The sequence below is a fragment of the Leptosomus discolor genome, chromosome Z, assembly GCF_034619465.1.
Source record: "Leptosomus discolor isolate bLepDis1 chromosome Z, bLepDis1.hap2, whole genome shotgun sequence".
Lineage (NCBI taxonomy): Eukaryota > Metazoa > Chordata > Aves > Leptosomiformes > Leptosomidae > Leptosomus > Leptosomus discolor.
This window is the reverse complement of record NC_141419.1, coordinates 33,844,501-33,860,061: the sequence shown is the minus strand read 5'-3', so window position 1 is coordinate 33,860,061 and position 15,561 is coordinate 33,844,501. Positions and strand designations below refer to the sequence as shown.

Here is a 15,561-nt window from a genome sequence, read left to right as displayed (position 1 = left end):
TTTCTTGTGCTGGGGGCCCCAGAGCTGGATGTAGTAGTGCAGGTGGGGTCTCACCATAGGAGAGTAGAGGGGCAGACTCACCTCCTTCGACCTGCTGGCCACACTTCTTTTGATGCAGCCCAGGAGGCGATTTGCCTTCTGGGCTGCAGGCGCACATTGCTGGCTCCTGTTCAGTTTTTCATCTACCAGCATCCCCAAGTCCTTCTCTGCAGGGCCGTTCTCGATCCACTTGTTGCCTAGCCTGTATCTGTGCTTGGAATTTCCCTGACCCAGGTGCAGGACCTTGCACTTGGCCTTGTTGAACTTTATGAGGCTTGCACAGGCCCACCACTGCAGCCTGTCCAAGTCCCTCTGGATGGCATCCCTTCCCTGTAGAATAGGAACTGTAAGAATTTTTCTACTATGGCCTATTCTGGTCCAAGCACAGTCTCATGTTCTGATTCTGAGAGTGCCAGCCTCACTCCTATCCTTTTCCAGCCGAGTCTATCAGAACTCAGGTTTATGTGAATGCTGAGGGTCTTTAGGCAAGTAAAGAATGAAATGTGCTAGGTGCAGTGTGAGACTGTCCCCACGGGGAAGGAGAATGCTCACTCAGAGCAATTCCTCTGTAGACAGACTCCAAGTAAAAATGCTGCAATGCTGTCCAGTGCCAGCTTTCCATGTGATGAATGTTGCCACTTTTGCTGATCTGTCCTGGCCCCATACAGGTTCACTGCTTGCTTGACGATACTTTTCACATCCCCTATCTGAGTTTTCTCTCTCTTCTTCTCTTTCTATAGTGTTCCTGTGGCACCTGCTTGCTTGTTACCTGAGCAGGAATTTCTTATTTCTTCTTACAGGCGTAGAACAGATTGAGGTGAATGATGGCAATACAAGGGATAAAGCCATTATTACATTTGGAAGCAGCACCTTTAGCAACTCTTCTTCACAGACTGAAGACCCACACCTTCAGGTTTAGTTCTGCAACATAAAAAGCACAAATTCTGATATGAAATGTATAACCTACTTTGAGTTAGGGTGGTTTTTACCCCCATGCATGTTTTCCTCAAAATGGAAAGGTTTGCACCCTCAGCTTGCCTGTAACTTTTGCTTTATAGTAATGGCATTTTCACATACTGGACTTGAACATTTTTATTAAACAATTTGAAAGTGTTTATTCAAGGAGATCCTCTCATGATATATTTGAAAAAGTATTCTTTCACAAGAGTGTCTAGTGTTTGTATGTAGAAAATCACACTACTTTGATAAATTGGTGGATTATTTTTTTCAGCATATTAATTTGTTTTCCATTTTTCAAACCATTTTTTTCAGTTTATTACACTGGAGGTCTTACTTTACTAAAGCCCAGGCAGATGACATTGACAGCCTTCCCCTCGTCAACTAGGCAGGTCACCTGGTCATAGAAGGAGATCAGCTTGGTTAAACAGGACCTGCCCTTCATGAACCCATGCTGGCTGGGCCTGAGTCCCTGGTTGTCCTGCACCTGCCATGTGAGCACCCTCAAGATAAACCACTCCATAATCTTCTCCAGCACTGAGGTCAGGTTGACAGGCCTGTAGTCCCCCAGATCCTTCTTCCGACCCTTCTTGTAGATGGGCATCACATTGGCAAGCCTCCAGTGGTCTGGGACCTCCCCTGTTGACCAGGACTTCTGATAAATGATGGAGAGTGGTTTGGCCAACTCCTCCACCAGCTTCCTCAATGCTTAAGGGTGGATACCCTCTGGCCCCATAGACCTGTGAACGTCCAGGTGGCAAAGCAGGTCTTTAACTTCTTCCTCCTGAATTACAGGGAGTTTATTCTGCTCTCGGTCCCCATCTTCCAGCTCAGGGGGCTGATAACCTTGTGGATTGCTTGTCTGACTATTAGAGACTGAGGCAAAGATGGCATTAAGTACCTCAGCCTTTTCCTCATCCTTGGTGACAATGTTCCCCTCTGCATCCAATAGAGGATGGAGGTTCTCCTCGGTTCTCTTTTTGTTGTAAATGTATTTGTAGAAATACTTTTTGTTGTCTATCACGACGGTGGCCAGCTTGAGTTCTAGTTGGGCTTTTGCCTCTCTAATTTTCCCTCTGCATGACCTAACAAGCTCCCTACACTGTTCTTGGGTTACCTGCCCCTTCTTCCAAGAGTAATAAGCCCTCTTTTTTTCCCTGAGTTCTAGCAATAGCTCTGTGTTCAACCAGGCTGGTTGTCTTCCCCACTGGTTTGTCTTCTGGCACATGGGGACTGGCTGCTCCTGGGCCTTTAGGAACTTCCTCTTTGAAGAATGTCCAGCCTTCCTGGACCCTCTTGCCCTTTAGGACTTTCTCCCAAGGGACTCTCTCGACCTGTGTCCTGCACAGGCCAAAGTCAGCCCTCCGGAAGTCCATGGTTGTGGTTTGGCTGACTCTTTCTAATTTGATCAAGAATAGAGAACTCTATCAATTTCATGGTTGCTAAGCTCAAGATGGCCTCTGACCACCACATTTACCATCAGTCCTCTGTTTGTAAACAGTAGACACCTCCCCTGGTAGGCTCCCTCACCAGCTGTGTCAGGAAGTTATCTTCCACACACTCCAGGAACCTCCTGGACTGTTTCCTCTCTGCTGTGTTGTATTTCCAGCAGACATCTGGTAAGTTGAAATCCCCTACGAGAACAAGGCCTAATGATTGTGAGACTTCTGCTGGCTGCTTGTAGAATGCCTCATCTGCCTCTTCCCCCTGGATGGGTGGTCTATAACAGACTCCCAGCAGGATACCTGCCTCATTGGCTTTCCCCCTCATCCTTACCCATAGGTACTTGGCCTTGTCCTCACAATCATTAGTCTCTACACAGTCAAAACACTTCCTAACATACAAAGCCACCCCACCGCCTCTCCTTCCTTGCCTATCCCTTCTGAAGAGCTTACAGCCATCCATTGCAGCACTCCAGTCATGAGAGTTGTCCCACCATGTTTCTGTGATGGCGACGAAGTCATAGCTATCCTGCTGCACAATGGCTTCCAGCTCCTCCTGTTTGTTGCCTGTGCTGCATGCATTGGTGTAGATGCACTTGAGCTGGGCTATCCATTTCACACAATGCATCGGCCTGCCACTCTGGTGGGTCTTGTTTTATCTCCCTCCTCCTTTGAACCTAGTTTAAAGCCTTCTCTATAACTGGCCAATTCATTCACAAGAATCCTTTTCCCCTTTCTAGAAAGCTGAACTCCACCTGTCACCATCAGGTCCGTCACCGTGTAAACCTCTCCATTATCGTAAAAACCAGAATTCCACTCATAAAACCAGGCTCTGAGCCACGTGTTAATCAGGTGTGTTTTCCTGTTCCTTTCAGTATTCTTCCTTGCCATTGAAGGGATTGAGGAAAATACAAACTGTGTGCTGATCCTTTGGGCAATCTCCCCAGTGCCCTGAAGTGCCTTTTGATGGCCTTTGGACTTCTCTCTGCAACCTCATTGCTACCAACCTGCATAATCAAGAGCAGGCAGTAATCAGAGGGCTGTACCAGACTAGGGAGTGTCCTACTAACATGTCTAACCTGGGCCCCAGGGAGACAGCAGACTTCCCTGTGGGATGGGTCTGGTTGGCATATTAGGCCCGCTGTTCCCCTCAGAAGGGAACCACCTGCGACAGTTACCCTGCTTTTTTTCTTAACAGAGGCAGTCACAGTGTGTGGGACTGACTGACCCTCCCTAGGCAACTCCCCGGATGGGCCTTCATCTACCTCCTTATCTGCCTGGTCCTCAAGTTCTAGAGCCCCATATGTGTTGTGTAGGGACAACTGGGTAGTTGAGGGAGGCTGGGAGAGGATTTGCCTGCTGCCCTATTTCCAGTCCCCCAAGTCTCTTAGGTCCACTCCTTCTGCCTGATGGCAAGAGGGCAGGAGGTCCTCTGCTTCTTGCAGAGCCACCTGAGCCTTTGCCTCAGGGGTGGTAGGGTGTGGCTCCACCAATCCATCTCCCTCTCACACTCCCTGATGCTTCTTAACCTTTCAACTCCCTCTTTCAACTCCGCCACGAGGCTGAGCAGCTTGTTCACCTGGTCACGCTTCACACAAGTGCGATCCCTGGTGTCTTCCCGCATGAGCAACAGACTCAGTCGTTCCCTTCATTATAATTTTTAGCACTTAAAGTGAATAAAAAAGTGGTATGCTTGAATTATCTCAGAGCAGCTTTTATGCCGTAGCACTGTTCCATGCAGGTTTGTGAAGAAGAGCTGAATCGTGCATAGAACAACCCTATGAGTGCTGAAGTGAGGAGACTGGAAATGGTGATTTTTTTTTTTTTTTTTTATATATATATAGTTTGGTCTCCAATCTGGCTTGGCTTTGATTTCTAGACATTCAGGAAATGGAACTTTCAAAGCTGAAGTCAACGGGAAAATGTGCACTGTTCCCCTTCAGTAACTGTGACTTTATGGAAATGTTAAAATGCACCTCATTGTTTGCATAGAGTCTCCTTTTGGCAAGAAATGGGAATCTGTATAATCAATTACTCCAGAGATTTTCCTTGAAGGCCTTTGGGTTAGAAAGTGTGGACACTTTTTAAAAGAAAATATTTTTTATACATATTTTTGTACAAATGAGCTCTTTTCATTCAGAATCTAACAAATCCAAGATATACCAGGCATTTGACAGTGGCATGTGGTTGAATACCCATAAAATAATTAAATGAAATATATGTCAGAATACTAAAATAACTACTGAGTCTTGACCTTGTGTTCATTAATATAACCCAGTTTAACTTAAACTGGCAAATTTTTCTGTTCTTAGAAAACTTATTGGAGAAAAACCCTAAACTGTATGATTCAGTGGGGCAAGTTGTTCTGTTTATATAGCAATGGTGTTTTCTATAAACTGAGTTTTATGCACTGACTTCTTAGATGAGAAAACTTTCTTCCTGTGATGTTTTAAATTATATTCTATACGGCTATATATATAGTACATCCTCAGAATAAAAAGCAATTTTTAAGCAGACGTCAACCTAAGGTGTTGGCTAAAAATCTTCCAGACAAGGCTATAATCAGGACTGTGATCAGGCATGTTGTGATGGTTTAGGTTACTCTGTCTAGCATCCTTCACTGTCTCCCTCATAGCAGTGCAGTCACTGACTGGAAATGGTCATTTTGGTTTCCCCCTTCCACTGATGTGGATATCTGTAATGCTCAAAGTGGGTCTTAATGTTTTACACTAGGTTTGTCTAGTTTGGAGAAGAGGAAGGCTGACACATGACCTCATTGCTCTCTACAGCTTCCTGAGGATGGAAAGTGGAGAGGGAGGTGCTGATCTCTTCTCCCTGGGATCCAGTGATGGGATGTTTGGGAATTCTTCAAAGCTGTGTCAGGGACAGTTCAGACTGGACATTAAGAACCATTTCTTTACTGAGAGGGTGGTCAAACACTGGAACAGGCTCCCTAGTGAGGTGGTCAATGCCCTATGCCTGTCAGTCCTTAAGAGGCATTTGGACAGTGCCCTTAATAATAAGCTCCAACTTCTGATCAACCCTGAATAGGTCAGGCAATTGGACTAGATGATCACGGTAGGTCCCTTCCAACTGAAATATTCCCTCTCCTCTCCTCTCCTCTCCTCTCCTCTCCTCTCCTCTCCTCTCCTCTCCTCTCCTCTCCTCTCCTCTCCTCTCCTCTCCTCTCCTCTCCTCTCCTCTCCTCTCCTCTCCTCTCCTCTCCTCTCCTCTCCTCTCCTCTCCTCTCCTCTCCTCTCCTCTCCTCCCCTCTCTCCCCTCTCTCTCCCCTCTCCCTCCCCTCCCCTCCCCTCCCCTCCCCTCCCCTCCCCTCCCCTCCCCTCCCCTCCCCTCCCCTCCCCTCCCCTCCCCTCCCCTCATTAGTGAGCTCCCTGCACACTATCTTCCCGTGCGCATACGCAGACAAATATGCCGTTCACCCCTCTCTGTATTTGTATAAAAAGCAAATGGTTATTTTACTTATATAGTAACCTTATGCATACATAAAATTGTCATTAGGTCTTATAGGAAGACAAGAAGTTGTGTTTCTTTTCCTGGCTTTGGGTCTGATCATGCAAGCTACACAGCCCTTCTGCAAAATTACTTTTTCATATGTTTTCCCTAACTTTGCTAAGAGCTGAGGAAGTAGGAATTATGGACAACATCCAGCATGTAGTAGGGGCAGGCCCTGCAACAGATACAAAATTGGAAATACAATCACTTCTTTTTTTGTTAAAAGGCAGTAGATAAGATACAGAAAAATATTTATCCATACCTCACTGAAATCTAACCACCTACTATACTACAGGCGTGCAGATTAACTCGATTTATCAATCTGTTGTACAAATATGTGTATGTATGTAAGTACCCACATCTATACAAAATTCTTAATGTGTCAATTTATTGTTCCAGTAAACTGGAATTGTGCAGTGACACAGTGTTTATGATTGCTTGGACTAAACAACTGTATGATAAGTGTTCTCGATAAAGTTGTCTGGAATAGAGGAAACAGAGAAAAGTAAGAAATTAGGCAATTTTTTGAGGCATCGGTGTATGCATGTATCAGTCTCCACAAGTACTATGCTGCTTTTATGTTTCAGTCTTTTTAATGGCCAGCAGATATTTGCAGCTGAAGAGGCAGTAAATAAATGGGCACAACATATTTTCACAGTGAATGGTAAAGAGTTTTGCAATTTGTTTCATCAGGAAAACCCCTTTCATTTATATAGTGATACCGTATAGAAATGGTATTAGGTTGTTGAAGTTCTGCTTAAACCTGTGCGTTGCACAGGCTCCTGGAATATTTTACACTCCTCTGGCTCCATTTACAAAAGAAAGGTGTTTTTCAAAAACTATTCATAGTTGCTAATGGTAGTTCTTGGTGCACCCTGCAGGTGTGACCTTTTGCTCCTCTCTGACCCTTTTACACTCCTAGGAGCCTTGGTGCACCGCAGTCCCTAATGCCAAATTGAATGCCCTGGGTCTCAGATTTACAGTTCTTTTAGGCAATAGTAATGTTGGTGAATATCTTATTCCATTAATGTTCATGCGTCTAAAACAGCGGTAGCAGTGGTAGAAAGTTTAATCCTCTTCTGCTGAGTCTACTAATTGATTTTTCTCTGTGGACACTAAACACTATCAGATCCTTAGATTGTGTTGGTGGTAGGCATTTGTAACTCCTGCCTGCAGACTCAAGATATGAGTGATTTTCGTAATGAGTTGCCATGCATGGCATGATGTGCTCTGTATGCTCTTGTTCTGTGCAGTGTTGAAATTTGTTGATGTAAACAACTTTCTCAACATGGTAATATACTCATGTGATTAATTCCTGGAGCTAAGGATGAGTCAAGATGACAGTAATACTCTTGCAGCATAGAAGCCCGAGACCTCTCCCTCAGCTGAAAATGTGTCTAGTACCAAGACCCAAGTCTCATATTAAGGCTTGGAAGGTGGATCTGTATAAGGCCTGAAAACCATCATTGCTTACTCAGACCTGTTGTAGCTTTTTTGTTATTGATTGCTACATGTTAATAATAGAAGAGAGGTCCATGATCTATGGCAATCCAGGCAGCTACAGAGGCAGGGATCAAATGGTACATAGGTTGCCTCTCATTTGGCTTCAGATGTGTTGGGAGGTTTGGGATACCTACAAGGAAAGAAACTTTGAAGAAAAATTAACTTCTGTTGTGATGATCTGGAAAATAAAGCATGTATTAACATCAAATGACAAGGAAGTAGGGCTCATTATAAGTCAGTTAGAAATCAGCCTTTTTCGTAGAGGAGGGATCTACTTAAGAGGGTTATTGATCCCACTTTAATGTAGCTGTAAGGCTTAGTGCTTACCAAAGTCTTTTGGTTCTCCCCCTTTTAGCCTTTTCTCAGATATACTCTGTACATCTTAGAGGCCTCCAGACTTTGCTACATCATATGGCACCTAAGACTGAATAACTGTCTGCTCCTGCTGAAGGGACCTCTGGATCCTGTAAGAACTGAAGGGGAGGGCCAGGCTGTTCTCAGTGGTGCCCAGCGACAGGACAAGGGGCAACAGGCACAAACTGGAGCACAGGAAGTTCCACTTGATCATGAGGAGGAACTTCTTTACTCTGAGGATGACAGAGCACTGGAACAGGCTGCCCAGGGAGGTTGTGGAGTCTCCTTCTGTGGAGATATTCAAGAACTGTATGGATGCATTCCTGTGTGACCTGCTCTAGGCTAACCTGCTTTGGTGGGGGAGTTGGACCAGATGATCTCCAGAGGTCACTTCCAACTCCTACCATTCTGTGATTCTGTGACAGTTAGCTCTCAGCTTCTTGTGAGGGCATCCACAAAGATGGATTTCAGCCTGAGATGAAAGAGGAGCACAGTGACCAGCAGAGCAAGGCATGCTATCAAATTTCTCTGTTGTCTTAGAAGCAGAAAAGGATCAGTGGTAGTTCCTAGAGGATTTAACAGAGAAATGGATTTCAGTGTGAACACTACCTGATAGTCTGTATTCTTAGACTGCATAATTTCTCCTTTAAAAGAATACTCTTGACCCTGAAGTTATTCTTGAGAAGGGGAAAATTAATTTATTCTTTATAAGAAACCCATAAACCTTGGCAGCGTCTATAATGAATGTTATAGGAATCCTGTCATGCCGAATTCAGGGATATCTTCCTGTATTTTCATCTGGCCAAGAAGTAGAGGCCAGAGTGGTATTGTAGAGGTGGTAGAGGTAGCATAGTATGGATCTCATTCTGTTAATGTCAATGGACCTATGTCTATCTATGGATTTGAAGCTGAGTTGTGATGCACAGTAGAGATAAGCCTGCTAAGGGAAAACATTATTAGCATCTCTGACAAGCGACAAAGAAATACGTGAGCTGAAAGTAAACTTCTTTTATATATTTATATCTTTGTGTGCATACACAGATATTCATAAACAGCACAAATAAAAGGTGCAGAGTTGACTGCTAGTAGGAAATGACTGTCTTGCTTGGAGAGAGGTGAATTGAGTTTTTATAGTTATATCCCATGAAACAATTCAGCAGAAATATGAGCTGTCAGGAAACTAGATATGTGTAAATATAACTCAAGTTTCTCTGTGGATAGTTTATATTATTTACATTTATAGAGACTAGCTCTCATTTAGAATAGCTAATACAGAAATAACTGCAGAGTCCTGTCTGCTCTAAGGTTGATGTCACTTTTGGTGTCACCCTTTCTGGGTGTGTCATGAATCTTTGAAGAGGTGTCGGACAGACAATATAACTTCCAGAATTAGATTTTTAACCCTTATATTTGTTTTCCTGTTTCAAGCTCTTTTTTTGTTAGTATTACAAAGAACTTAGTATAAAATAAAGTTCCAAAGTGCCTGGCTGAGAGAATCATAGAATCATAGAATCATTTTGGTTGGAAAAGACCTTTAAGATCATCAGGTCCAACCATTATCCTAACACTGTCAAGCCCACCACTAAACCACATCCCTAAGCACCACATCTATATGTCTTTTGAACACCTTGACAAAGAGTCACTTTGCTAGCAATACAGTTTAATTTTGTTTTTTCGCTCCAAATGGTGACTATGATTTAGATATCGGTTAAGCAAAATGTTTGAATATTTTTATGAATGTTTTTGTTTTCAGGAACAGACTTAAATAAAAATTAAAAACGAAAAGAAAACAAAACTGCACCCTGTCAGAAATTTAATTAATTTTTCGTTGTAATGTACTGTTATATTTTGTAAAAGTAACTGGTTTTATAAATTTGAAAGAAGCACTAGTCTAATAATGAAAAATAATAAAATAGTAGCATTCAAAAGATAATAGCCAATGAAGTCCTTCTAGCAGGGCATTTAAGTAGCTGTTCAGAGAAATTTGTAACACTAACTGAATTGGACATATTCCTTAGTGAACAGTATGCCAAGGTGAGCTGTGCATTCTCACTGCCAAAATGAACTTTTTACATGAAATATGTCTTGGACTATGGTAATAGGAAACTTCCCAAGGTTTCACACATTTCTTGATAATCTCCATGGAACCCTAACACTTTCCATATGTTTTCCTGGTTGGCAGGTGGAGTGGATACAACAGCAGGTGGTCAAAAGAAGGATAAAGAGGGATTATAAACCTGGTGGTACCCAATCCACTTATTTCAATGATCCCAAGTGGCCAAGCATGTGGTACATGGTAAGTACATACAGAGTCATTGGCTCTGTTTCATGCTAGCATTTAGTTGTCTGCTGTGATATTTTGAAAAGGTGCAGAATAGTATGTTCAGAAAAAGCAAATTTGGGGTTTTTTTAGGTAGCTAATGAAGATCTGTAAATGCCTTACAAGTATTATAAAGAATTCCTAGTGGGTCCTGCAATAGGAAACGTTTATTAATGCATCCATTCATGAATGTTTCCTATTGCAATATGTCTTGGGAATTACTTATTAAACTTTCACCAATGAGAAGGGAAGGAATTTAGCCACAGTCTGTGAGAGCCGTGAGTGCCTAATTCGCTGTCTCCAAAATCAATGTGATATAAATGTCCTGAAACAGGAGAAAAGCTGTGAACACTGGCTGTTCTGTGTTATAATTACACTCTTTTCAATAATGAACAACTGCGTTGTTGAAAAAAATGGATTGTTTGTGCTGTTTCCTGTCTGACATGAATTGCATGTTTTCTGAGCAATTTTTTTTTTTTTTCCTTTGGGCCTGATAGTCACAGTTAAAGCTTGGAGTGAAACTTTTGTATTCACGTTGTTTCAAAAAATATCCTCATTTTGCCTAGGAAGATGCAAATCATAGAATCATAGGATAGTTTGGGTTGGAAGGGACCTTTAAAGGCCATCTAGTCCAATGCCCAAGCACTGAGCAGGGACATCTTTAGCTAGATCAGGTTGCTCAGAGCCCCGTCCAACCTGACCTTGAATGTTTCCAGGGATGGGGCTTGTACCACCTCTCTGGGCAGCCTGTGCCAGTGTTTCACCACCCTCATTGTAAAAAATGTCTTGCTTATATCTAGCATAAATCTACCCTCTTTTAGTTTAAAGTCATTACTCCTTGTCCTATCACAACAGGCCCTGCTGAAAAGTTTGTCCCCATCTTTCTTAGAGGCCCCCTTGAAATATTGGAAGGCCACTATAAGGTCTCCCCGGAGCCTTCTCTTCCCCAGGCTGAACATCCCCAACACTCTCAGCCTTTCCTCATAGGAGAGGTGCTCCAGCCCTCTAAGCATTTTTGCGGCCAAGGATGTGATTTGCTTTCTGGGCTGCAAGTGCACATTACTGGCTCATACTCAAGTTTTTCACCCATCAGTACAATGAAAAGTTGTATTTAGTAGGCAATTGACTCCAGCTGACATGTTTCTATTTTGGCTGATAAAAGACTTGTTCTCTTTCTCTACTGTCCTGTTGATGTAGTTCTAAATCCCTACATATTGTTTTCTCACTATGTCACTTATGTTACTGACAGTAAGACACTCAGAAGGTTTAACAAAAGATTGAATTGCTTCAGGTAGGGAGGAGAATATGCCTTGCTGGCAACAATATGTAAGATAATTTTCCGGTAGATAGATACTGTCTTTTCAGGTATTTTGTTACTTTCAAAGCTTTAGTTTAGTATTTCAGGTGAGTGAACAAGATTGTCCTAACACAGCTTTAAATATATTTTTAAGGTTTTATTCATTTCATTCTGGCTTGTAATTCATTGTTGCAAACATTGAAAAACAAAGAATGTCATAGGTTATTTGTAACTAACAGTAAACAGTTGCTATTAGTAAACTCAGTCAGAAGCCCTTATCTTCATCTATATATCATATGAGCATGTATGTAATCAGTCAGAAAGTCTACTAGCTTTGTTGTGCAATTTCAAATTCTTGTATTTTAATGAGAGGCTAAGTAATAATTTTACTTCCAAAATTCCTCTTACTTTTATTAAAGAACTGTACTAATGACTCTTCTTTTCCACTGGAAAAATTATTCCATATTACTCTTTCTGAGCTATTAGAGATCTGTGTCTTTCAGGCAGTAACTCTTCTCATACAGTAGAAATCAATGTAATTTCTGTTTAACTGCAGTACTGGGTTGATGTAGCTAAGAGGTTTTTTAGCAGTTCATTGTCCACTTTGAAAGCAGCTTTTATCCAAAATGTGGTTCTTGTCAATTGTCTGTGAAAGCTGTATAATTTTGGGTTATGGGATCGTGACAGCTCTTTTTCCCAGTTTATTGGAATGTGTATATTTGTCTGCCTCCTCTAATGTGTATGTTTATTCAGTCTGCCTATCCTATAAATATGTGCATAAGGTGACAGATAGATTCCAGTAAATGACAGTAGATCCTGAAATTGTGTCCTGTCAGTTGTCATTTTAAAAAAATTTTAGCTCAGCATTTTTAATTGAAACTAGAAAATAACAGTGATTTTCTTTAGGAAGTCTGCTGTTATTGCTACACCTTTTCAACTCTGTATTAGACTAAAAAGAGGGAGGCCAAATTTTGGGAGAATAATAGTAGTCAAGCAAATGCCAACTATATATTGTGTAGGGTAGCTTGTGTAATTTTTCCTTTGTGCTCCAGGATTTGTATGCAATATTTTTAGTGCCACCATAGGTTTTTGGTGGAACTAGATTAGTGGGCTGGTTTTTAACTGATAATGGATGCTTATAGCAGTTGCCTCCAATTTTGTTCAGGAAGGTAGCAGTCTCCTATTTATAAATTAGTTGTGCTGCCTAGCCACGCTGCTTCACCGCTGCCCCACAATTGCCAGTCTAATACAGAAAGCACTTTAGGGCAGCAAACAGGCTTTGCTGTTTGTCTTGTACAACTTTTAGAATGCTGTCATTTCTATACTTGTGGAGGAAAGTCCTCGCTTGCAGACCTTCTGGGAAGGGGCTGTTCCTAACTGATCGCATTCACCTCTACCGGATAATTCTGTGGTTTGATGACATTTTGTTGAGAGAGATCAGTAAAGTATTAGCAAGTACACTATTTCAGCAGAGAGAATAGCTACAAATATGTGAATGGGTTGACTTCAGGACTGACTTGGGTCATTACCACATATCCTCATATGACTGTATTTGTGATTGTAACCATAGCTACTTTCGTAAGTCTTGTTTACCTTTGTAAGTTGAAGGGAAAAAAAGGAATTTGAGGTTAGTTAGTGGTTTCAGTCATTGCTATGTCAGAAAGAGGTTTTTAGTTTTCTGGCTGCAGACATGTTATTGAGAAAGTAATAAAGTATTATCATGTACAGGTTTGCATTTGGATTAATAAGTAACTTTGTGTGGGTTAAGATTGATACCTTTGGCCGTTGAACTGGCATAATCTCTAACAGAGCCGTAAATGTAGTTCAGATTTGTTGACACAAGTTGTTTTATTCAAAGACTTTGTCAAGCAATATCTGGTTGATGTTTTTCCTCCCCCAGCTTCTTCTTCACAAGTCCCACCCCTTGTAATTGTAATTGTCTGGGCTAGAAATAATACATTTTTGTTTGTATGATATCCATGGCAAGAAGTTACGAGGGGAATTCACACCTTCTTTCTCTTTTGGGCTATCACAAAGTTTAAAAGTATCTCTAAAGAACTATTCTGTGAATAAATTAAAAGGTCTTTTTTAATCTTAATTTTCTCCATTTACTCTAAACACATTCCTAGAAAGAGCAGAATGATTAGGAATATAGTTATTTAGCGCCTTATGGTTCTATGGAAGCTGAAGCAGACAGAGCTTCCAGAGCCACTCATCACTTGAACAAGTATACTTGTACTTTTCATTACCAGGAGATTATCTATGGAGAAATTACAGCTTCTCATGCTTTCTAATAACAAGGAAAATGTGATTTTCTTATGATTTCCCTCCCTCGAAGCAAGGAAAGTTGGAAGAAAACTAACTGCTTTATTACGACCTCTGAATCCCGAAGCATCTGTGCTTAAGAGTAAAACAGATTATTTTTATAGATTAGTTAACATGTGAAACTTCACCTGTTCAACTGTCACTCAAAACTGACCTATAGAATTTGGTCTAGCTTGATCAGAATGTACTGATATAGAAGGAAAAAAATCAAAGGGAAAGAAGGTCCTTAGTTAACATCCCTTTCTAAATTTTGAGCCAGGAGACAACTAAGTCCCATATGCCATCCCCAGAGCTCCGCTAACTTGGTATTATCATGTTATATCTAATAAATGTCTTCTCTTTCATTGTCATGTTGACAAAATAAACTGTTTGTCAATAACTGGATGAACTGTATACAATCAGTTTGCTTAATGAAAAAGGTCAAAGTCAACCTTGAAGCCCTACTGCGATCTAAAACTGTTTTACTTAACTTGTAATAACAGTGTCTTTGGAAGGACTAAGGGGACTTTGTACCTAACCAATTTCACTGTACCTGACAGTTGGTTTAATGATTTCCCTCATCTTGTCTGCATGGAAGAATGGTCATAAAAACTAGAAAAGGTAAATATGTAAAAAATTAGAAGTATATGCAAAGATGTGGTTAGTATAACCAACTTTGTCTTTAATAGACTTCAGTCACATGACTGTGCTTGCTGACCATTTATTTTTGCTCCCCGCTTCAGAAGAGCTTTGTAGTGATCAGTTGAAACAGAATCACGTGGGCACACAAGCACAGCTTTCTGCAGTTGTAATCTAGCTCTACTGTGATGCTGGGCTCCATATTTTTTTAAAAATAGAATGTACCTGTAAGAGATTAATTTAGCCATCATTTATTTTTCTAACCATTGTTAGACTACGAAGACACTGACTGATTTTGCAGGCAGTTCAGACAGGCACAAGTCTCTTTCAACACTGGTCAAGGATAATCTCCTCTCTGTTATCATCTGTTCTGTTGTTAATAATAATTGCTAGTGCTGTCAGGATTCTCTAATTTGGAGAATTTTCCAATTCCTGTGAGTTTCTTCCCACTCTGCATTGCCTAGTTACTGCTGGGCAGGAATTGAACATATAACAGGGTATTTCTGTGGGACTGAGAATTTGTTGGAAGTATGATGTTTTGAGCTGTGCAGCTGGAGGGAGAGGCACTGTTCTGTTAGAGCACCTAAGAATAAATGTGACAGTTGAAGAGTCTAAGCCAAGTGTTTTCAAATCACTGGATGCCACTTCAGCAGAGAAGGAGGAAATGTGTATCCAGAGGTTACTGCTTATAGCTAGAGTATGTTTTATGGTACTATCAGAGAGAAAACAGGGGAAAGCTGGAATTTCCATTGCAGCAGAACACAGGCAAGATAGTATTCCTCTGACAAACTACAGCATAAAATAACTGAGCTACCCACAAAAATAAATAATATAGCTTTAAAAATGGTGTTATACTCAGAGAAGAAACTAGCCAGGGTCTCTAAAATGCATACTTGGGGGTCAACCTGAAAATTTTACAGCAGTGAAACTTTCCTGAGAACATGGGGAAACAGTTGACAATATCACTAAAGTTGTAAACCACAGCAAGAAGTGGAACATGAGAACTTGCCTGTCAGCTTCTCAGACAGAAAATGGGTGAGATATAGTCGCATTCATAAGCTGCTTGGAATGGAGGAAGGACACCACCTATTACATATCTAAACCAAATAAAACATTGTGTTTTAATTATCATTGCTAAACACATCCCACACCAACATAAGGTATAATTCAAAGGCTCATTAAAGTAAAACTTT

General features: G+C 41.3%; 1 protein-coding gene across 3 annotated transcripts in view; it reads left to right on the top strand.

The window, feature by feature from the left end:
- PCSK5 (proprotein convertase subtilisin/kexin type 5) overlaps positions 1–15,561 on the top strand; it is a 260,747-nt gene that overhangs the window by 40,553 nt on the left and 204,633 nt on the right. For all 3 annotated transcript variants that reach the window (XM_086480272.1, XM_086480271.1, XM_086480273.1), the window contains exon 3: positions 9,991–10,104. In XM_086480272.1, coding sequence (XP_086336398.1) covers positions 9,991–10,104 — 114 coding nt within the window. The remainder of the gene's footprint in view (positions 1–9,990; positions 10,105–15,561) is intronic.